At 38.9% G+C, this 24,006-nt stretch overlaps 1 protein-coding gene across 4 annotated transcripts in view; it reads right to left on the bottom strand.

Annotated features, from left to right (window-relative positions):
- Positions 1 to 23,176, bottom strand: part of parp6 (poly(ADP-ribose) polymerase family member 6) — a 37,822-nt gene extending 14,646 nt beyond the window's left edge. The window contains exons 1-17 of one of the 4 annotated variants that reach the window (XR_010000940.1): positions 22,913 to 23,176; positions 20,135 to 20,422; positions 18,567 to 18,644; positions 17,359 to 17,453; positions 15,355 to 15,415; positions 14,004 to 14,094; positions 13,822 to 13,888; positions 12,040 to 12,189; positions 10,498 to 10,675; positions 9,000 to 9,053; positions 7,377 to 7,472; positions 6,120 to 6,212; positions 5,351 to 5,476; positions 3,858 to 3,923; positions 3,707 to 3,774; positions 2,463 to 2,511; positions 850 to 962 (exon numbers count right to left, since the gene is read on the bottom strand). Coding sequence is in view for 3 of the 4 variants with exons in the window: in XM_062963375.1 (XP_062819445.1) it covers positions 850 to 962; positions 2,463 to 2,511; positions 3,707 to 3,774; positions 3,858 to 3,923; positions 5,351 to 5,476; positions 6,120 to 6,212; positions 7,377 to 7,472; positions 9,000 to 9,053; positions 10,498 to 10,675; positions 12,040 to 12,189; positions 13,822 to 13,888; positions 14,004 to 14,094; positions 15,355 to 15,415; positions 17,359 to 17,453; positions 18,567 to 18,644; positions 20,135 to 20,137 (1,388 nt within the window). In the remaining variant the exon portion in view is untranslated. The remainder of the gene's footprint in view (positions 1 to 849; positions 963 to 2,462; positions 2,512 to 3,706; positions 3,775 to 3,857; positions 3,924 to 5,350; positions 5,477 to 6,119; positions 6,213 to 7,376; positions 7,473 to 8,999; positions 9,054 to 10,497; positions 10,676 to 12,039; positions 12,190 to 13,821; positions 13,889 to 14,003; positions 14,095 to 15,354; positions 15,416 to 17,358; positions 17,454 to 18,566; positions 18,645 to 20,134; positions 20,423 to 22,912) is intronic. The other 3 variants (XM_062963375.1, XM_062963377.1, XM_062963376.1) reach the window with 3 other exon arrangements.
- Between the last annotated feature and the right edge of the window lie 830 nt (positions 23,177 to 24,006).

The following is a 24,006-nucleotide window of genomic DNA, read 5'->3' as shown; positions in this document are numbered from 1 at the left end:
ACAGCAAACAAGATAGACATGCTGGATTTCGTATCACAAAATCACAAGTCGAACACTTCCCAAGTGTCTAGGACTGTGTGATGTATTTCCGGATGCATGCAGACCCCAGTCGGGTGGCCTTTTGCAGTTGGCAGATCGTAATTTTGTCAATGTCTATTGTTTCCAAATGCCGGCTGAGATCTTTTGGCACGGCACCCAGTGTGCCGATCACCACTGGGACCACCTGCACTGGTTTCTGCCAGAGTCTTTGAAGTTCAATCTTGAGGTCCTGATCGCGGCTGAGTTTTTCCTGTTGTTTTTCATCAATGCGAAAATATTATTATTATTATTATTATTATTATTATTATTATTATTATTATTATTACAATCTGGTTTGGCTATTGTCTGAGCAGATCGAGTGGATCAATCCACCGAAGTTGTAACCTTTTCAAACAAAAGATCGTATTTTGGGAGCCCATCAAAAAGCACATAGTTGTCACCTATAAAATGGCCTTCCATTTAGCATGTCCTACTTTACAAGTGACAATATTTTGGAAGAGGCCACGGCCAAATTGGAAGTGTTACTTTTTGGACAACAACTTATAGAATATTCTACATGAGTGGCTGGAGGATTCAAGGGAAAATAATAATAATAATAATAATAATAATAATAATAATAATAATAATAATAATAATAATGGGATTTCCTTAAGTTCTGGCCATGTCTCACTGGATGGGATGCCTTCCCACGGCAACATTTTTATGGTCGGTCCCACTTTTGAATATTTCGAAATGCTCGAGGGGTGACGAGGGTCAAAAATCGAGAGGCACCATTTGGACAAAGGGCAGCCAAAGGGCGTCCAGACTTACTGGAAGGCGAAGGTGCTGCCGTACAACTTCTTGGCTGTCCGGAAGCGAGCCTCCTTGGCAGGAGGGCTGCTCAGCAGGAGGAACTGATGTGAGGTGTGCATAAATTTCAGCTGCTACCAAAGGAAACAGATCCGCAAGAAAGGGAAATTGGGGAGGACAAGAGAGGAGAGGAAAGCAGAGAGAGAAAGAGAGAGAGAGAGAGAGAAAGGAGAGGGCCATCATGCAAGGAAGTTTTGTTACAAACAACTTCAACTCAGTTTGACCCAGAAGTTGAGGAAGCAAGAAGACACCTTTGCTCTTTTGCTTCAGGTAAGCCTTGACTTAGATTGCACTAGAAAGCTGAGTGTGTGCTTGACTCCTGTAGTTAAAGGCTAGCTGCTCTGCTGGGGCACCAGAAAGCTGTGTGAGTGTTTGTTTTGAAGGCCAGTTTGACCCAGAAGTGAGTGTTTGTTTCCCGTTCTTTGTTCTCCCCATGATCTTATAGCATCTTAACTTCCGTCATGTTTACAAGTTTCACTCAGTGCACTCTGCCCAGTTCATTTTATGATTTTATTGCTGTGTTTTAACATGTGTCTTACAATGATTGTGATTTTATTTTTTGCCTTTTAATTTTATTTGTGCGTTTTTGTATTTGATACCACTGTATGCTTGTTTTATATCTGTAAGCCGCCCCGAGTCCCTCTAGGGAGATGGTGGTGGGGTATAAAAATAAAATTATTATTATTATTATTATTATTATTGTTGTTATTATTATTTTATTATGACACAGCAAACAAGATAGATATGCTGGATTTCGTATCACAACATATCTATCTTGTTTGCTGTGTCATAATAAAATAATAATAATAATAATAATAATTTTATTTTTATACCCCACCACCATCTCCCCAGAGGGACTCGGGGCGGCTTACAGATATAAAACAAGCATACAGTGGTATCAAATACAAAAACACACAAATAAAATTAAAAGGCCAAAAAAATTATTATTATTTGACCCAGTGGCTGAACTGAAGCGGCAGTTAGGTTCCCACAGAAGTTGAGGAAGCAAGAAGACACTTCTGCTCTTTTGCTTCAGGTAAGCCTTGACTTAGATTGCACTAGAAAGCTGAGTATGTGCTTGACTCCTGTAGTTAAAGACTAACTGCTCTGCTGGGGGCACCAGAAATCTGTGTGAATGTTTGTTTTGAAGGCGAGGCTAGGTACTTCAGCCAGTATTTGATTTAACTCTCCTCCCTGGAGTGTGGTGGAGGTTTTTAAGCAGAGGTTGGATCGACATCTGTCAGGGGTGCTTTGAATGCAATTTTCCTGCTTCTTGGCAGGGGGTTGTACTGGATGGCCCATGAGGTCTCTTCTAACTCTATGATTCTATGATTCTAACTCTGCCTTTTTCTTAATAGTATTATTACAGTGTGCCTTCGACATCCGCTGGGCAGAAGACCCTTGTGAACGTGAAAAACAATGACTAAAGCAGACACATTTAGTCCTTTTCATCAGAGACGAGATGCTGTGGAGTAAGTGATGGCATTCAGAACACAAAGCAGAGCAACGACTTTTCAAAACCCGAATTTCTCACTCTGTTGAAGGAGAAGAGGAAGGAAGGAATGGCCACTTACCCTGCTGAGAGGTAGCTTGACAATGTGGGACCGGTTGCTGGAGATGATCCTAAGGAGAATGGAGAGATTGTCTGAAAAACATTGGAGAAGCTGTGCTCTTGCAGCCCTTGGTCATCAGAAATCTACACAAGAACTACCGCTTTGCTTGATACTACTTGATACGGGGAAATAATTGGGCCAACTGCACATTTGGAATGCAATGAAAGCTCTGTCAACAAAATCTTGCCAAAAGAAGGAAGGTGACATTATTGTATGGTGCAACACCAATTAGGTGGTGTGGAAGGAAGAGATGTTCAAGACAAAGGACAAGAGTTCTGCAATGTTCTGAACTTCTGTAAAAATGTTTCCGTCTTTGGGGGTATCTAAACAGAGTATGGGTGGTGATCTGTTGACAGAATGGGGTTGGGTTGGGTTGGATTGGAAGGTTGTTGTGGTATCTTCCAACTCTATGACTATAATTCTATATAAGAAAAATTAAAATTTCCACTGCAATTCTGTCTCAACGATAATTCTGGGCTGGCCCATCTCCAACAATCCCTTCATTTACCCTATGGTCCCCCTGACCCAGCGCATAGTTGTCTTTGAGTCAGAATCTCAGAATAAAAATTAGGATAACCATCTGGGTTGTTGTATGTCTTTTGGGCTGTGTGGCCATGTTCCAGAAGTATTCTCTCCTGACGTTTTGCCCACATCTATGGCAGGCATCCTCCATACCTCACATCCTCTGAGGATGCCTGCCATAGATGTGGGTGAAACATCAGGAGAGAATACTTCTGGAACATGGCCACACAGCCGGAAAGACATACAACAACCCTGTGATCCTGGCCATGAAAGCCTTCGACAACACAGGATAACCATCTGTTTCAATATCTGGTGACTGTGACTTTATTTTGTGCCTTTTAATTTTTCATTTGCGTGTTTCTCAGTATTTGATATTATCCCGAGTCCCCCTGGGGAGATGGAGGCGGGGTGTAAAAATAAAATTATTTATTTATTATTATTGTTATCATTATTATTATTATTATCTATCTAAACTTCAAAGTCACATTTTATATTTTGCAAGATGGACTTCCAAGTAGGTTTGTTTAGGATCGCTACCACTTGGGGACAATATTTTCCACTACCACACATAGAATCACAGAATCGCTCCCAAGGAGTCTGACTTTGTTCTCATGCTTTGTCTCTGTGCCCTCAACAACAACGTTCCAGTAATCGCCACACAACCACGTCTCCTGCTGCCTTACCATTGCAGGAGGGGGTGAGCCAGAGGGTCCAACTTATCCATTTGTTTCTTGATTTCCAGATAGGAACCCTGAAGGGAAAGAACAGTGGAAGAAGCTACACCTGTGTCCAAAAGTATAGGCAGAAGAAGAGAAAGAATTTATTGGTACCTACTTGAGTCATTTCACGGATTGACATGACACTGTCCAGAGCTTTCTGCAGCCTCTCGTAATTTTTTTTCTGTGGGTCGAGAGAAGGAAAGTGGATGCGAACAGGTTAATCACTGAGCCATTATCAGGAAGCCACATGGAAGAGCTGAGCCCATGGAAAATATGCTCTGGAGTTAATTTTCCTTCCATAATAGCATATATCAGAGGTCTGGTTTCCAGACCGTATCCTACCATGGCTCCGTTTTGGATGGTTTAGTATATCATTATATTGGTTTTTCTGAAAAGTCGCTTTCCAAGCAGTGACTCAGAGATACAGGCAAACATAGCCAGATATATAATGTTTCTGCTTGCTGACTAGTTTATGCCTGCATTCAGACACAGAGCTCAGTTAATTGACTGCATTCACAATAAATGTGGACCAGATAACACATTTAAATGCATAATTAAATAATATATTAATTAATCAATAATTACAATGTTAATCAACATATTATACATGATATATATATTCTAAACAGAGATGAGATGGCGATCTGTCGGCAGAATGTGTTTTTATGAATGCCTGATGTAATTTAATAACTTTTTAATTGATTCACAATGTATTGTACATGTTTATATATGTGTTTTATTGTAAGCCGCCCTGAGTCCCCTATTGGGTGAGAAGGGCGGGATATAAATATTGTAATAAATAAATATATATATATATTACATGATATAATAAAATATATAATATCCGTTAACATATATAATATATATTAATTGATATATTAATATATTATACAATATATATTAATTAATATACTATACATAGATAGGTAGGTAGATAGATAGATAGATAGATAGATAGATAGATAGATAGATAGATAGATAGATAGATAGATTAAAGGTAAAGGTTTTCCTTGACATTAAGTCCAGTCGTGTCCAGCTCTGGGTGTTGGTGCTCATCTCCATTTCTTAGCCCAAGAGCCAGCGTTGTCCTTAGACACCTCCAAGGTCATGTGGCCGGCATGACTGCATGGAATGCTGTTACCTTCCCGCTGGAGCGGTACCTATTGATCTAATCACATTTGCATGTTTTCGAACTGCTAGGTTGGCAGAAGCTGGGGCTAACAGCAGGAGCTCACCCCACTCCCAGATTCAAACTGCTGACCTTTTGGCTAGCAAGTTCAGCAGCTCAGCAGTTTAATCTGCTGAGCCACCAGCGGTTCCCTATTGATATATTAATATATTATAATTCATATTAATATATTATATGTAATATATTTCATTACACTATATAACAAAATATATAATATTACATAATAAATTAATATATGATATATATTACTTTATATATAAATAAATTAATTGCTTAATTAATTAATTGATTAATATAGAGTCAGATATTTGATCATGGGTGATCGGTTGTATTGCAGCTGGTTGGGTGGTTTTGAGAGAACTTTCCCAAGATTTGGACCAATCCTACCATAGGCTTCAGAAGACTTGGCTCAGACCAACCTTGGGGTTGAAGGCAAGGGTCTTTGGGTCACTGGGGTCAACAACGGAGGGATAAGGCTCAAAGATGATGCTCTTCCGTGGGGACTCCAAGGCTGCTCGGCACATGGCCACCAACAAGTCTACTACCTGAAAGAGAGACCATCAAAAAAAATATGAAAGATTGCAAAAGCACTTTCCCACCCCATTCCCCATAAGTAAAGGTAAAGTTTTTCCCCTGACATTAAGTCTGCGGGTTGGAGCTCATCTCCATTTCTAAGCCAAAGAGCCGGCGTTGTCCATAGACACCTCCAAGGCCATGTGGCCATTGGCATGATTGCATGGATCTCCATTACCTTCCCGCCAGAGCTGTACCTATTGATCTACTCACATATGCATGTTTTCGAACTGGTAGGTTGGCAGAAGCTGGGGCTAACAGTGGGAGCTCACCATGTTCCCCGGATTCGAACCACCAACCTTTAGGTCAGCAAGCGTTCAACCCACTGCACCACCTGAGTGCATTTTATACTCCCTGAGTTCATTTTATACTATATTGTGATATTGTTTTTAATTTTTTCTGTTTTCTGCTAGGTTGGCAGAAGCTGGGGCTAACAGTGGGAGCTCACCCTGCTCCCCGGATTCAAACCGCCGGGGAGCGGAGTGAGCTCCCGCTGTTAGCCATAATCAGTGCTAATTAAATCCATGAACTATGAAATCCACAAAAAAGTCAAAAACGCAAATGTGGAGAGACAACTGCATATTTTTCTCAAGGTAAGCATCCTATGCCTTGTACCTCCGCTCCTGTGGCCACTTCTTCGGCAGCACCAGACATCACTCCCAGAGTGTAGAAAGAGAAGACGCACAGCTCCCGGGTGCATACAGCCGGCTACGGGGGAAAAAGAAGCCACAAAGCGAATGAGAAAGAGAGAAGGGGGCCCAAGCATGCCAGGTGAACCTACATGATGTACCTATTTATCTACTCGCATTTCTGCTTTCGATCTGCTAGGTGGGCAGGAAGCTGGGATTGATAGTGGGTGCTCACCCCAACCCGGGTTCGAACTGCTAACCTTTCAATTAACAGGATTTTCCTCAACTAGCGATTTAGCCTGCTGTGCTAAGCCCCAGGTGATCAAAATCTGTTCCAAATGCCACCTTCCCTGGCTCAAAACCTTAAAAATGTTGCTTTTTCTGGACCATAGCTCCCAGAATTCCCAAAAAAGAAGAGCTTTCCCAAAATGTGCTGCTCTCTTATCACTTGCATTGACCCATACTTCTTAGCACTTCCCTTCCTACCTTACCTTATCCCATATTATCCCAGTTGACTCTCTCACGCTTGTTTATGCACTTTATTAAAGCTTTCGATATTCTGTTTTATATGCCCGACCCCTTTTATCTCCAGTGGCTGATGCTGTATTATTACTCATTTGTTCTGATTTTCTGTTTTATTGTATTTTTAAAATGTTTACATTGCTTATTTTATTTGAATTATGTTATTACTATTTTTGTTTTGATATTCATTGTAATTGCTTTATTCTGTTTTGTTTTGGGCATTGCCCCATGTTAGCCACCCCGAGTCCCTTCAGGGAGATGGTGGCGGGATAGAAAAATAAAGTATTCTTCTTCTTATTATTATTATTATTATTATTATTATTATTATTGTATGACACAGAAAACAAGATAAATATGCTGGATTTCGTATCACAAAATCACAAGTCGAACACTTCCCAAGTGTCTAGGACTGTGTGATGTATTATTATTATTATTATTATTATTATTATTATTATTATTATTATTATTGTATGACACAGAAAACAAGATAGATATGCTGGATTTCGTTTCACAAAATCACAAGTCGAACACTTCCCAAGTGTCTAGGACTGTGTGATGTTTTTTCAGATGATGCGTGCAGATCCCAGTAGGGTGGCCTTTTGCAGTTGGCAGATCGTGATTTTGTCAATGTCTATAATCTATTATTATTATTATTATTATTATTATTATTATTATTATTATTATTATTATTATTATTATTATTGAAAGGCAAATGTCGTACCTTCAGCATGGATCCGTTCTGGAAAACGTGCTGTTCATCACACACCACGCAGTATTCGTTGAGCGTAGGGATCCTCTGCTCTGCATACTTCATAATCTAAGTGGGAAAAAGTGAAACATTCCTTTTGGGAATCTGCTCTGAATCCAAAGGTTAAGGATAAAGGCAAATATGTGGTTAGGGAGACACGGTGGAGATGAGGGGTGTTAATAATAATAATAATAATAATAATAATAATAATAATAATAATAATATGTCATCAATGAGAAGGATGGATAAAAATATAAGGTGCAGATCAAGGAAATATTACATGTAAATGAGGTGTTTATAAGTCTGAGCACCAATGGATAATAAGTGAAGGCTGACAAGGTGGAGATGAGGGGGGTTAATAATAAAAATAATAATTTGTCATCAAAGAGAAGAATGGATAAAAATATAAGCTGCCAATAAAAGAAATATTACATGTAAATGAGGTGTTTATATGTCTGAGCACCAATGGATAATAAGTGAAGGGTGACAAGGTGGAGATGAGGGGGGTTAACAATAAATATAGTACAATATAGTAATTTACTGCTTATATTGTGCTATACTAATAATATATTGTATGTTCATTTGATTTGTAAGCCGCTCTGTGTCCCCTTCGGGGTGAGAAGAGCAGGATATAAATGTAGTATAATATTAATTATATATTATATATTAAATGTAATATTACTAATAATATTACCATATAATGATATAGTACAATATAGTAATTTAATGCTTATATTGTGCTATACTAATAATATATTGTATGTTCATTTGATTTGTAAGCCGCTCTGAGTCCCCTCCGGAGTGAGAAGAGCGGGATATAAATGTAGTAAATAAGTAAATAAATAAAAATAAAAATATGTCATCAATGAAGAGGATGGATAACAATATAAGGTGCCGATAAAGGAAATATTACACGTAAATGAGGTGTTTATACATCTGAGTACCAATGGATAATAAGTGAAGGGTGACAAGGTGGAGATGAGGGTTGTTAACAATAAATATAGTACAATATAGTAATTTAATGCTTATATTGTGCTGTGCTAATAATATATTGTATGTTCATTTGATTTGTAAGCTGCTCTGAGTCCCCTTCGGGGTGAGAAGAGCGGGATATAAATGTAGTAAATAAGTAAATAAATAAAAATAAAAATATGTCATCAATGAGAAGGATGGATAAAAATATAAGGTGCCAATAAAGGAAATGTTAGGTAAAGGTAATGCATGGCATGACTGCATGGAGTGCTGTTACCTTCCCGCCGGAGTGGTACCTATTGATCTACTCACGTTTGCATGTTTTCGAACTGCTAGGTTGGCAGGAGCTGGGGCTAACAGCGGGCGCTCATTCCGCTCCCGGGATTTGAACCTGGAACCTTTTGGTCCGCAAGTTCAGCAGCTCAGCGCTTTAACACACTGTGCCACCAGGGACCCCCCAAGGAAATGTTACACATATCAATAAGTGTAAATAGGCACCAATAAGTGTAAATAAGATGTTGTAATGTTGAAACATTAAAAAAAACATTTGGGGGGGAAATGATCAATTGAAGTATATTGGTGCTCAGATATCATGGCATGTGCCGAGTGAAATGTGAGACTCACCTGGACGAGAAAACCATATTCCAAGGTGGGGATGTTTTTGCAGTGGCCGCCAACCTGCAAAGATCAGACAAAAGGAGAGCCCGGCCCTGTTACTCGGCACCTGCTCGTTCGGCACTCAAAGGACACACACAAGACCTTCCTTCTTTGGCATATACTCATCTAGCAGTTATGGGCAACCCCAGGCATGGGCCAACTTGGACCCTCCAGGTGTTTTGGACTCCAACTCCCACCATTCCTAACAGCTTCAGGCCCTTTCCTTTTCCCCCTTAGCTTTTTAAGCGTGAATGTTGCAATTGGCCATCTTAATTAGCATTGAATAGCCTTGCAGCTTCAAACCCTGGCTGCTTCCTGCCTGGCAAATCCTTTGTTGGGAGGTGTTGACTGGACCTATTGTTTCCTGTCTGGAATTCCCCTGATTCCTCCAGCATGATTCTGTGGCCGGCTTCTCCTAGGATTCCAAAGCATTGAGCCATGGCCGTTAAAGTGGTATCAAACTGAATTCATTCTACAGTGTAAATGCACCCCCGAGATTCCCAGGCACTTGTTTCGGAAGAGGGCTATACTATAGCTTCCCTGAGCTCAATGTAATAATAATAATAATAATAATAATAATAATAATAATAATAATAATAATAATAAAGATCTCAGCCGGCATTTGGAAACAATAGACATTGACAAAATCACGATCTGCCAACTGCAAAAGGCCACCCTGCTGGGATCTGCACGCATCATCCGAAAATACATCACACAGTCCTAGACACTTGGGAAGTGTTCGACTTGTGATTTTGTGATACGAAATCCAGCATATCTATCTTGTTTGCTGTGACATAATAAAATAATAATAATAATAATAAATTATATATTAAATGTAATATTACTAATAATATTACCATATAATGATATAGTAGTAAAGGTAAAGATAAAGGTTTCCCCTTACGTTAAGTCCAGTCATGTCCGACTCTGGGAGTTAGTGCTCATCTCCATTTCTAGGCCAAAGAGCCGGCGTTGTCCATAGACACCTCCAAGGACATGTGGCCGGCATGACTGCATGGAGCGCCGTTACCTTCCCACTGGAGCAGTACCTATTGATCTGCTCATATTGGCATGTTTTAGAACTGCTAGGTTGGCAGAAGCTGGAGCTAATAGCGGGCACTCACTCCGCTCCCTGGATTTGAACCTGCGACCTTTCAGTCTGCAAGTTCAGCAGCTCAGCGCTTTAACACACTGCACCACTGGGGGCTCCTGCTGCATATTATACATGTTGGGGGAAAAATTACTGGATTATTCCTTTTAAAGTTGCACAAAACAGATACCATTTGACTGTTGCTCCCATGTCAAAAAAACCTCTTTCCTCAGGGAGATAATTCTATCCAAAACCTTGTTCTTCAAATACCAGTTTATGGGAAATTATTAATTTTGTGTGCTGTATTTTATATTTTTGACATAGAAAAGCATTCAAAGGGCCCATGGCAAAAGACAAGGGCAGAAAGAAACCCACCAGGATGTTGAATGGGGCGACCGCTGCCTGGGTGCTGGGTGGGTAGCCAAACACCTCCACCTTGGGGTTCTTCATGGTGCAGGAGATGGAGCGGTTCATGAGGCGATTGACCCGCAGCTCAGGTACGCCCAGTTTGCCCTTCAGCATGGAGTCCTGGATGACCGGGAAGCTGGGAGACCTGGAGATGCAAGAACGGGTTGCTATTACTAGATTCCCACTCCTAGTAAGAAAGGGGAAACTGTCTCTACTATTAGGAAACACCTTGCTACAGCTGCTGAGGATTAGGGCAAAGCAACGTGGACATTTTCTCCAAGACCCCTGATCCTGGGGACAATCACACCATGTAACAAACTCCACATTATCTGCTTTGAATTGGATGATATGAGTCGACTAGACATGTCCAAAAAATCGTTTTGAATCGTATATCGGAATTATTTCGGATTGTTCTCGCTTTTTGATACGCATTCCGAGACATTGTCTCACAGCGCAACCAGCAATGTAATTCGAACCATTGTTGGCCCATTCTCTAATTGTCTCTTAATGTTTTGTTAATTCCCCCCCCCCAAATTTTTTAAATATATTTTAAAAAATACTTTACATTTTTTTTCATTTCTTCAACCTACCTTGAATGGGAGCTTAGCGCAGCCTAACATGGCTGCCGCTCCTCAGCCAATCAGAAGCTTCCACAATGGACGCAAAGGTGAGGGTTAACATCCTCTGCGTCCACATGGAAGATTGCCATACAAGCCCGGTGTGTAGCGATTGCGCATGCGCGTCCGCCATTTTAGAAACATTTAGAATCATTACGAATTTTCGGAAATATCCGAAATTTTTGGGTGAAAAAATCGGAAATACTTTCTATATCGAAGCGCCAGCACCCCCTACTTTAGAAACGAGAGTTGAAACATTTTTTTTATCAATCGGACATGCCTAGAGTCGACACTGTAGGATTATGGTTGTAGTGTATGAAATGTAAATCAAGTGTTTCTGCTGTTTTGCAAGAGTGTGTGTTTCAGTAATGAAACAGTTAACAGCAGGTTAGTTTTGACTGACAGCCTGTTGTGATTGCTATGACCTATCAGGCATGATTTCCGGCTTTGGAGGTTGGAACTTCCTTCATACTGAGGAATGTGTTTCTTATCTCTCTGAGTGTGTTGAGCTGTGCTTGCCAAGGCGAGAGGCTATAGAAGAATGCCAGCTCTATATACATATCTATATGTTTATAGATATTGAAATAAATGTTTGGACTTCAGACTACAGATGTGTTTGAGTCTGACATTGAACAGAGGAACTGGTGTGGCAGACGATTGCAACCAATTCATCAGGGTGCTGGAGAATGATCGATGGAGTTTAAAGAAACCCACCCAGCTCACACCGGGGCACTGAGTCATATTTTTTCTGGAAAGGGGGTGGTAGGTCAAATAAGTTTGGGAACCACTGGTTTATGCCCTGCCTTTTCCTCAAAGCTAGGACCCAAGGTGGCATCAAGGGAAGAGGAGATAAAGCCTCAAGGGAGAGCAAATGGGAGGACTGTGTCCGTACTTAGGGATGGGTGAAAAGATGCTGAGTCCCGCACGGAACTTCTTGATCGTGCCGCTGGCCTTGAACCAGCTGTGCCGCTTTTCTTGCTGAGTCTTGAGGAAGTCATTGCTGAGGTGTTTCCATTGCTGAGATGTGAACATGCCCAGGATCCTATGGGGAAGGTCACAAAAATAATTAGCAGGGTCTAGCCACCAAATTTTCTGCAGCTTTTCATTCATCTAGCAGAGTTCACACCAAGGGCAGAGAAGGAGAATAACTACACGACACAGTTATAGCACTTTGATACCCCTTTAGCTATCACTAACTGTGCCCAGCCACGCGTTGCTGTGGCATTGTCTGGTGGTGTTGGTGAGAAATTGTTGAGGTAGTAGTGGTATTGAATGTCTATTGTATGGCTGTATTTATGTTTAGTATACACACTGAAGTGGATTATATGTCAGTGTGGAGTCAAGATAATCCAGTTCAAAGCAGATAATATAAGATTCTAAATGGGTTATATAGCTGTGTGGAAGGGCCTTGAGTCTACACTGCCATATAATCGTTAAAATCTGATAATCTGTGGAAGAGGCCTAAGTGAGGCCTAAGTCTTCCTGTCCCCTGGGCTGAGTAGGTTTGCTAGGAGACCAAGTGGGCGGAGCTTAGCCTTCTAACTGGCAGCAATTGGATAAAAACTATTATTCCTCTCCCTGTAATTAGGACTTTATTTTTCTTTTCTTTTTGTTGTATCAACCTAGAGCCGTGAATGATGGGTTGTGTTGTCAAATTTCGAGGTTGGGGGGCCTGTAGTTTTGTTGTTTTGTCCGTTGCCCTGATGCCATCACTCTTTTATATATATAGATGACTCCAGGCTACCGAATCCTGGAATGTATAATTCTCAGTTGGGGAGCTTTATAGTTTTCTTCTTTGAGTATTTATTTATAAACACATTTACATACTGCCTTTGTACACCTATGGAGAAAAAGGGCCTTTGAACAATAATAAATTGTTGTTGTTGCTGTTGTTGTACTGCCTTGGAGCACTTCCTACATAAGTGCCTTGTCTGCTTTTATAATGATAACAATAGCAACAATTATTGCATTACTGTGAGTTTTCCCAGCTGTCTGGCCTTGTTCCAGAAGCATTCTCTTCTGACGTTTCGCCCACATCTATGGCAGGCATTCTCAGAGGTTGTGAGGTCTGTTGGAAACTAGGCAAGTGGGGTTTATATATCTATGGAATAATATCCAGGGTGGGAGAAAGAACTTGTCCATTAGAGGCAAGTGAGAATGTTGCAAGTGGGAATGTTGCAGTAAGATAATGATACTTCTAAACATAAAAGACAGAAAGCGGGAACTATATAAGATGGATATGAAACATACCTGAAAGGAATGAATTGGAAGGCAAATATTTTTTTAATATATTTTTCTTCTTCTTTTTTTCTTTCTTTCTTATGCCTCTCTTAATTTTTTTTAATTTTTTTTCTTCTTCTTTTTTTCCCTTTCTTCTATCTTTCCTATACCCACTATTGTTCTCACTCTTTCTATGTACAGAAACACTTAATAAAAACATTTTTTTAAAAAAAAGGAATGTTGCATTTGGCCAGCTTGATTAGCATAGAATGGCCTTGCAGATACAAAGCCTGGCTGCTTCCTGCCTGGGGAAATCCTTGGTTGGGTGGTGTTAGCTGGCCCTGATTGTTTCTTGGGTGGAATTCTCCTATTTTTCTGAATATTGTTCTTTAAAGCGAGGCTTTGGATAGGTGCCCATCCTTGTTTGAAGAAAACTTGAGAAGATCTTACTCACTTCTTCAGCTGTAACCCCAGTCCAAATCCTTCCTTATTGGATGGCTGGAAAACTTCGATGGACGGTTCTGGAAAACAAAGACCATAGCCATAGGTGCAGAGAAGAATGCAGGAAAACCTTTCCCTTCATTTTAATTCCTCTTCAGTTCATCACCCCGTGTGATAAGCAAAGGCACTACTCACCGGGGCCATCCAGATACTGGGAAAGGGAGAACCGCAGTCGGAGAACGATGGGCTCGGCCCGTAGGACCTTCCAGGCTGTTGCCACCTCCTCCTGAAATGGCAACCAGATTATTACAGTCACTCCATGGACCCCAAGAAGAAGATGAGATGGAGGCGCCTTATTATTATTATATTCAATAGGAGAGTTTTCTCCTGCCAATTCCTAACAAGAAACTTTCTTAAGATTTCATCAGAGATAGGTATTTCTCAGGCCCCTTCTACACTGCCATATAATCCAGATTATCAAAGCACATCATTCACATTATCTGCATTGAACTGGATTATATGCATCTACACTGCCATATAATCCAGTTCAAAGCGGATAATCTGGATTTTATATGACAGTGTAGAAGGGGTCTCAGGCTTTTAACTCAGAGGCAGATAGGTTGCTGAGGTCCAATTTACATCCTTAGGGGCTACTCTGATCCTGAAAATCCAAAAGTGAGAATGATTCCAACCCAGAAATAGCTGGAGTCGGACTCTGGGAATGCATGAAAACAAAGCATGCTTTCAGTGGAAATCCATTGTCCCTAGAGAAGCAGAGCATTTTGTTATTATTATTATTATTATTATTATTATTATTATTATTATTATTATTGTATGACACAGCAAACAAGATAGATATGCTGTAAATAAATTATTATTATTATTATTGTATGACACAGCAAACAAGATAGATATGCTGTAAATAAATTATTATTATTATTATTATTATTATTGTATGACACAGCAAACAAGATAGATATGCTGTAAATAATAATAATTATTATTAGTATTATTATTTTATTGTATATGCTGTAAATAAATTATTATTATTATTATTATTATTATTATTATGACACAGCAAACAAGACAGATATGCTGGATTTCGTATCACAAAACCACAAGTTGAACACTTCCCAAGTGTCTAGGACTGTGTGATGTATTTTCAGATGATATGCGCAGAACCCAGTAGGGTGGCCTTTTGCAGTTGGCAGATCGTGATTTTGTCAATGTCTATTGTTTCCAAATGCCGGCTGAGATCTTTTGGCACGGCACCCAGTGTACCTATTATTATTATTATTATTATTATTATTATTATTATTATTCTTTGGGACATTGATTTTTTTGGCCTTTCTGAGAGGAAGGTTATGAAGGAGCTGGTGGCTACCCAAACAGCCTTGTGGACACATAGCAACCCTTGACCAACACTGTTCCAAGCCTAGAGATAGATGGAAAGAAGAAAGAAAACCCACAAGCATCCACAGAGTCAATTTCCGACCAACAAGACCACCTTTGCGCAACACATGTACTAGTGCGTCCTGCAACTTACATCTAGAAAGCCTATGTTGATATGCAAGTCAATGTCGGCATCATCAATAGTCCCATATTCTCTGTGCAAGAAAAAAAAGAAAATGGGAATTAAGGGAAAGTTTGGTTAGTAGGAGCCAAAGGGTGCAGAATGAATGTAGCCATGGCATTTTCAACTGCCGTGACTCAGGACTACGAAATCCTGGGATTTGTAGTTTGGTGAGGCACCCGCTCTCCTTGGCAGAGAAAGTTAAGGACCTTACAAAAGCTAAGCTTCTTTATTTTAAAACCAAGGTTTGGAAATAGCATCTTTCAAACAGAGGATGTTATCATGGAGAGGGATGTCCTCTTGACAGTCCTTCAAACAGGGATTGTCGTCTGTAAATATAACTAAATGGCCACCCTAATAGAAGCTGACAAATGCATACACAACCGCGTACAAAGGGCCTGTTTTTGCAAGGTCGAGCTCCCCAAGGCTTCTTTTCATAAAAGAACAGCATGTTTTCATGGTTGTTGCTATACTTAGACGGAGAAGACAAGGCTGCCCTCTGGTCAGAAGACCCAGGGCAGCTTTCCATTAAATTGCACATATGTTTCGAGCTTTCCGTTTTCAAAGCAATTTTTGCTCTGGGTTGCTGTGAATTTTTCGGGCTGTATGGCCATGTTCCAGAAACATTCTCTTCTGATGTTTCTCCCACATCTGTGGCAGAAATACTCAGTAGTTGTGAGGTCTGTTGGAAACTAGGCAAGTGGGGTTTACATATCTGGGGAAAATAACTCTTTTCTGTTTGAGGCAAGTGTGAATGTTTCAATTGGCCACCTTAATTAATAATAATAATAATAATAATAATAATAATAATAATAATAATAATAATAATAATACTTTATTTATATACCGCCCTATCTCCCGGATGGGACCCAGGGCAGTTTACAGTCATAAAAGCAAAAACAAACATTACATAACAACATAATACACATTATTAAACAAAGTAAAATAATACAATTATAACAATAAATCACACTTACATGACCAGATCAAGGGGACGGGAACCATAAAACCAATATATTAAAATGTATCATTTTAGGCTAGGGAAATCTTGTGCAATATATTCAGGCCCAGAAATCGGCGGTAGTCCAATGTAATTAATTAGCACTGAATGGCTTTGCAGATTCAAAGCCTGGCTGTTTCCTGCCTGAAGCAATCCTTCGTTGGGAGGTGTTATCTGGCCCTGATTGCTTCCTGTCTGGAATTCCCCAGTCTCCTGAGTGTTGAAATCCACAAGCATGTGGATAATTCCAACAGAAAGGAGGAAACCATGTCAATGAAGAAAATCTAGCTACCAGTATTTAAAAAAACTCTAAAATCAGGACAGTATATAAAGAACAACACTCTGAAGAGAGGGGAATTCCAGATATGAAACAATCGGGGTCAGCTAACACCTCCCAACAAAGGATTTCCTCAGGCAGGAAGCAGACGGGCTTTGATGCTGCAAAGCTATTCAATATTATATTGCACTGTATAATTTTTATATATGCGTTTTATTGTAAGCCGCCCTGAGTCCCCTGTTGGGTGAGAAGGGCGGGATATAAATATTGTAATAAATAATAATAAAATAATATTAATCAAGCTGGCCAATTGCAACATTCACATTTGCCTCAAACAGGCAAGACTTCTTTCTCCCACCCTGGACATTATTCCACATATATATATTTAAACTCCACCTGCCTAGTTTCCAAGAGACTTCACAACCTCAGAGGATGCCTGCCATAGATGCAGGTGAAACATCTGGAACATGGCTATACAGTCCGGAAAACTCACAGCAACCCAGTGATTCTGGCCTCAAGAACACAATTTTTGCTCCTCTTGTTTAGTTGGAAAAAAGATGCCATAAGATGCAATGAGTGAGGAATCCACTCCTTCAAAATGCTATTTTAAATTCTGTTAATTTATAGGTACTGACACCTATCTGAAATACAGTCAGGCTTGATTTAGGATTTCTAAATTAGGACCAGCTATAATACTGACCGGACCGATACAGAATTTTCACTGTACAACTCCTTCACGGCTTCAATGTCGGCATCCAACTGCGGGTGACGGTACAGGTCTGCCGCACAGGTCCCCTGCAGAAATACATGCAAAAATATTATTATTATTATTATTATTATTATTATTATTATTATTATTATTATTATTATTTGATACACAAGATTAGTACATAGCAAACAAAATAACAATGCTGGCTTTTGGATTAGCGTATTATTATTATTATTATTATTATTATTATTATTATTATTATTATTATATGACACAGCAAACAAGATAATAATAATAATAATAATAATAATAATAATAATAATAATAATAATAATAATAAGCTTATTTGTATCCCGCCACCATTTCCCCCGGAGGGGACTCGGGGCGGCTCATAGAAATATCAAATACAAAACAATAACAATATACAATACATCGATAAACAATAACATGCACCAATTGTAATATTTGCACAGTAACCAAAAAGAATGAAAACACGCTTATTAAAAACATAGAATTTAAAAACAGTGAGGTTGTAATAGTAGATTAGCAAAGTGGCTAGGGAACCATGCGGTCATTAGAAAGGGTCCCCAGAGGCCATCCAGTCCAACCCCAGTTTGGAAAGACACCATCTGATCCCTCCCAATAGATGGCCATCTGGCCTCTGCTTAATAATAGGTAAGGTAAAGGTCACGACTGGACTTAACGTCAGGGGAAAACCTTTACCTTTTATAGTTGGAAGTGGCCCCTAAAGGCCAACCAGTCCAACCCCATTTCTGCCATATAGGGAGACACCATCTAAGCCCTCCCGACAAATGACCATCCAGCCACTGCTTAATAACAATAATAGTAGTAGTAGTAGTAATAATAATAATAGGATACTAGAATTTGAAGAGATTCAAAGGACTGGATTTCGTATCACAAAATCACAAGTTGAACACTTCCCAAGTGTCTAGAACTGTGTGATGTATTTTCGGATGATGCGCGCAGGTCCCAGTAGGGTGGCCTTTTGCAGTTGGCAGATCGTAATTTTGTCAATATTGTTTCCAAATACCGGCTGAGATCTTTTATTCCTACCGGCTGTTAGGAATTGTGGGGGTTGAAGTCCAAAACACCTGGAGGGCCGAAGTTGGCCCATGCCTGGTATAAATAATTACCTGCCCCAGAATTCAGGTGTTAACTACCATGGACAAACGCCTTACCTGTACTCCATATAAGAATTCCTCCGACTCATTTTCTCCATCGGAATCATCGTCGGTCCAGTACTGGCCTTTGATGTCCTGGAAGACAAGACAGAGGCTGAAAGGTCTGTTCCTGCTTGACGAAATACTACAAAATGTGGAATATAACCATGAGGAAAGTTCCATCTTGTCTCTTTGCATCAGCTGACGGCCCCTCCCCCATTCATTATTTTACTCTATTTACTATTACTTGTATTATTTTCCTGTATTTATTATTATTATGATTATTACATGTATTATTTTACTCTATTATTATTAAAAGGATACACAAGCACATTTACATTGAAGAAGATGAGAATCATGATTTGATCACAGTTGGGCAGTCTTATCTTAAATTTGAGCTTTATGTAAATATTCAAAAACATTTAACCTACTGATGCCTCAATTAATGTAATTTTATTGGTATCTATTTTTATTTCTGAAATTTATCACCCTCGGCTTATACTGGAGTCAATGTTTTCCCAGTTTTTTTGTGGTAAAATTAGGTGCCTCGGCTTATATTCAGGTCGGCTTACACTCGAGTATATATGGTACATATAATATTCATAATATTATCGTGTAATACAATATAATACTAACAATACAATATAATAATATTAATTATATAGTATATTTTACATGTAATATTACTAATAATATTACAATACTAGCGGTGCCCGGCCACGCGTTGCTGTGGCTAGACTTTATTTTTCTTTTCTTTTTGTTGTATGAACGTAGAAGCGTGGATGAGAGGTTGCGCTGTCAATTTTCAAGGTTGTGGGGCATTTAGTTTAGTTGTTTTGTCCGGTGCCGTGATTCCATTACCCTTTTATATATATAGATACTAGCTGTGCCTGGCCACGCGTTGCTGTGGCGAAGTATGGTGGTATGGGAAATAAAGTATTGAGGAATTGGTGGTAATTAAGGTAAAGGGTAAAGGTTTTACCTTACATTAACTCCATTATAAATGGGTTATATAGGTGTGTGGAAGGGCCTTGAGTCTACACTGCCATATAATCCAGTTAAAATCTGATAATCTGTATTTTATAGGCAGTGTGGAAGAGGCCTAAGTGAGGCCTAACTCTGCCTGTCCTCTGGGCTGCGTGGGTTCCTAGGAGACCAAGTGGGTGGAGCTTAGCCTTTTAACTGGCAGCAATTGGATAAAAACAATTATTCCCTTTCCCTCTAATTAGGACTTTATTTTTCTTTTATTTTTGTTGTATGAACGTAGAGGCATGGTTGAGGGGTTGTGCTGCCAAGTTTAGTGTTTCTGGGATGTGTAGTTTTGTCCTAAGCCGAAATTTCATTACCCTTTTACATATATAGATATTGACATAGTACAATATAGTAATTTATTGCCAGTATTGTACTGTGCTAATCATATAATCTTGTATGTAAATTTGATTTGTAAGCCACTCAGTGTCCCCGTCAGGGTGAGAAGGGCGGGATATAAATGTAGCAAATAAATAAATATAAATAAATAATATTTCACGGATGGGGAAGATGTGGGTGGGATTTTGCATAGGGGGTGGTGAGTTTACAAGGCTTACCATTTGTTTGGCGTTTCAGAGGCGTTCCTTCCTCAGGGCTAGGCCTTCCCGCTCCATGCCGCCACCAGACAGACAGGGAGCCGCTGCCAGACAGACATCCTTCCCAAACCAAGAAAGACAGAGAGAGAGAGAGGCGGGCCTTGGTCTGAGGATGGAGAGCTGGCCTGGGAGGAAGTTCTCCCGTTGCCCCGGCAACCAATTCGCGGTACCCAGGAAGATGGAGAGCAACAATGGCTGACGTCAGGGTCTTCCCATTGGCCGCTCTGCAAAAAAAAAACCTGATGCCTCCTGGAAGGAAGGAAGGAAGGAAAGAAGAAAAAAAGGAGGGGTCGAATCCAAGATGATATAGAACCTGATGATATAGAACCTGATGATATAGAACCTGAATCTTCCTAAACGATACAGACAGAGCATCCATGGGTGCCAATTGTGTATTTATATGTATATTTTTAATCTATGTTTAATGTATTTAATTTTAATTGATTGAATTTTTTATAATATTTTTATATTAATGAATAAGCAATATATTGACATGGTCCGAACTTAAGTTTATGTGCAATGGTTCCGTGGAAAAGTGGTTTTAAGTAACTACAGTAGAGTCTCACTTATCCAACACTCGCTTATCCAACATTCTAGATTATCCAACGCATTTTTGTAGTCAATGTTTTCAATATATCGTGATATTTTGATGCTAAATTCATAAATACAGTAATTACTACATAGCATTACTGCGTATTGAACTGCTTTTTCTGTCAAATTTGTTGTCTAACATGATGTTTTGGTGCTTAATTTGTAAAATCATGACCTAATTTGATGTTTAATAGGCTTTTCCTTAATCCCTCCTTATTATCCAACATATTCGCTTATCCAACATTCTGCCGGCCCGTTTATGTTGGATAAGTGAGACTCTACTGTAACTATATGTTTTAGCTGACTAATGTATTTTATGTATTTTATGTGTTGTATTTTATGAATAGTTGTTAATGGTTTTAAATGTGTTGCTGTTTTATTGATCTGTTTGGCATTGAATTTTGCCGGTTGTTGTAAGCCGCCCTGAGTCCCCTCGGGTGAGAAGGGCAGGGTAGAAATGTTGTAAATAAATAAATAAATATTGTGTTTTATTATAAGCCGCCCTGAATCCCCCATGGGTGAGAACGGTGGGATATAAGTATTGTAATAAATAAATAAAATAAATAAAGGCTGCAAAATGGTCCATATGGAGGGATAAGATAGTGGCATCAAAAGATTCCCCCAGGCTTTGAAGCTGCAAGGCCATTTAATGCTAATCAAGGTGGCCAATACAGTAGAGTCTCACTTATCTAACATAAACGGGCTGGCAGAATGTTGGATAAGCGAATCTGTTGGATAATAAGGAAGGATTAAGGAAAAGCCTATTAAACATCAAATTAGGTTATGATTTTACAAATGAAGCACCAAAACATCGTATTAGACAACAAATTTGGCAGAAAAAGTAGTTCAATACGCAGTAATGCTATGTAGTAATTACTGTATTTATGAATGTAGCACCAAAATATCACGATATATTGAAAACATTGACTATAAAAATGGCTTGGATTATCCAGAGGCTTGGATAAGTGATGCTTGGGTTAGTGAGACTCTACTGTATTACTGTTTTTATTTATTATTTATTTATTATTTATTTATTATTTAATTATTATTTAATTACTACATTTATATGCCGCCCTTCTCACCCCAAAGGGGACTCAGAGCGGCTTACAAATTACATTCACATACAACACATTATATTATTAGCATAGTACAATACTAGCATTAAATTACTATATTGTACTATATCATTACATTGTAATATTATTAGTAATATTACATTTAATATATAATATATAATTAAATATGATTAAATTGTATTATTATCAGTATTATATTGTAATACATTATAATATTCAAAAGACCTAGTCTTTTGAACTTGAACATGTCCATTTGTATTTTAGAATGTTTTTGTGAATGTTGATGTAAGTTAATAATTTTTAATCTGATTTATAGTGTATTGTATAATTTTTATATGTGTGTTTATTGTAAGCTGCCCTGAGTCCCCTCTCGGGTGAGAAGGGCGGGATATAAATGTTGTAATAAATAAATAATAAATATTATATGTACAGTAGAGTTTCATTTATCCAACACTTGCTTATCCAACATTCTGGATTATCCAACACATTTTTGTAGTCAATGTTTTCAATACATCATGATATATTGGTGCTAAATTTCTCTTTAGCCTAGAAATAAAGCCTGCCTATTTAATGCTAGTATTGTACTATGCTAATAATATAATGTATTGTATGTGAATGTAATTTGTAAGCCGCTCTGAGTCCCCTTTGGGGTGAGAAGGGCGGCATATAAATGTAGTAATTAAATAATAAATAATAAATAAATAAAAACAGTAATACTGTATAATGTAAGACGATAATAATAATAATACAGTAGAGTCTCACTTATCCAAGCTAAACGGGCCGGCAGAAGCTTGGATAAGCGAATATCTTGGATAATAAGGAGGGATTAAGGAAAAGCCTATTAAACATCAAATTAGGTTATGATTTTACAAATTAAGTACCAAAACATCATGTTATACAACAAATTTGACAGAGAAATGAATGGCTAAATCTAGGTTTGGCGGATGCAGAGAGTCAGGGAGAGAAATGAATGGCTATAAATGCAACCCTTCTCTCTGCTATTTTTGCGCCACCACATTTCTCATCCATGGCCAAAACACTGGTCAAAGGCATGCCAAAGGCTGATACTTACAACGACTGCTATGGAAGGCCCCGGGAAAGTGGTTGATGGATAGATAGGATGATGTGTTGCTCTCAAGGGGACGATGGAGGAAAGAGATGCCTGCTTCGCTCAAAGAATGGTCCAAGGAAGCAGATGCAAAAGAGCATCGAAGCCGGTGCGCTGGGAGGAAACAAAAGGCAGGCTCGGACGGTTGGCTGGCTCCTCCGGCTGGCTTTGTTGTTCTCACCAAGGCGCACCGTGGCCCAGATGGCTTTGCCCATGCTCAGTGCAGCGCCAGGCTGGCGTCATGTGATTCCTCGCTGCTTGCAGCATGGCTCTTCTTGCAAGAGGCAGCCATAGAGGACGGATGCCAGGCACTATGCGCTCATCGGTGCTCACAACTTCGGAAAATGGGACAATGGTTATGGCGAGGATGCCTATTCAGAAAGGCCCCTATTGCACATCAATGTTCTGCACAAACACTAGAAAGGGATCGAGCATAAAAGTAGACATCCCAGTATGTGCATGTAGATCAGGCATTGGCTTTCCAGGTGTTTTGGACTTCAAGTCCCACCATTCCTGGCCTCAGGCCCCTTCCTTTTCCCCCTTGGCCGCTTAAGCTCAAATTTAAGATAAGACTGTCCAACTCTGATCAAATCATTCATCTCATCTTCTTCAATGTAAATGTGCTTATGTGTCCTTTTAATAATAATAGAGTAAAATTATACATGTAATTTACTTATTTATTATTTATTACAACATTTATATCCCGCCCTTCTCACCCAAGAGGGGACTAATAATAATAATAATAATAATAATAATAATAATAATAATAATAATAATAATAATAAATACAGGAAAATAATACATGTAATAATAGAGTAAAATAATAAATGCAATAATAATAATAATAAGATCAGAGTGAAATAATAAATGTAATAATAATAATAATAATAATAATAATAATAATAATAATAATAATAGAGTAAAATAAATGTAATAGTAGCAGCAATAATAGAGAAAAATAATAACTGTAATAATACCAATAATAATAGAGAAAAATAATAAATGTACCATATAGTCTCGAGTATAAGCTGACCCAAATATAAGCCAACCAGGATCCT

This window comes from Anolis carolinensis, unplaced genomic scaffold, assembly GCF_035594765.1.
Source record: "Anolis carolinensis isolate JA03-04 unplaced genomic scaffold, rAnoCar3.1.pri scaffold_11, whole genome shotgun sequence".
In the NCBI taxonomy this organism is placed as follows: Eukaryota; Metazoa; Chordata; class Lepidosauria; order Squamata; family Dactyloidae; genus Anolis; species Anolis carolinensis.
Note: the sequence above shows the minus strand (reverse complement) of the source record. Positions and strands in the feature narration are given on the sequence as shown.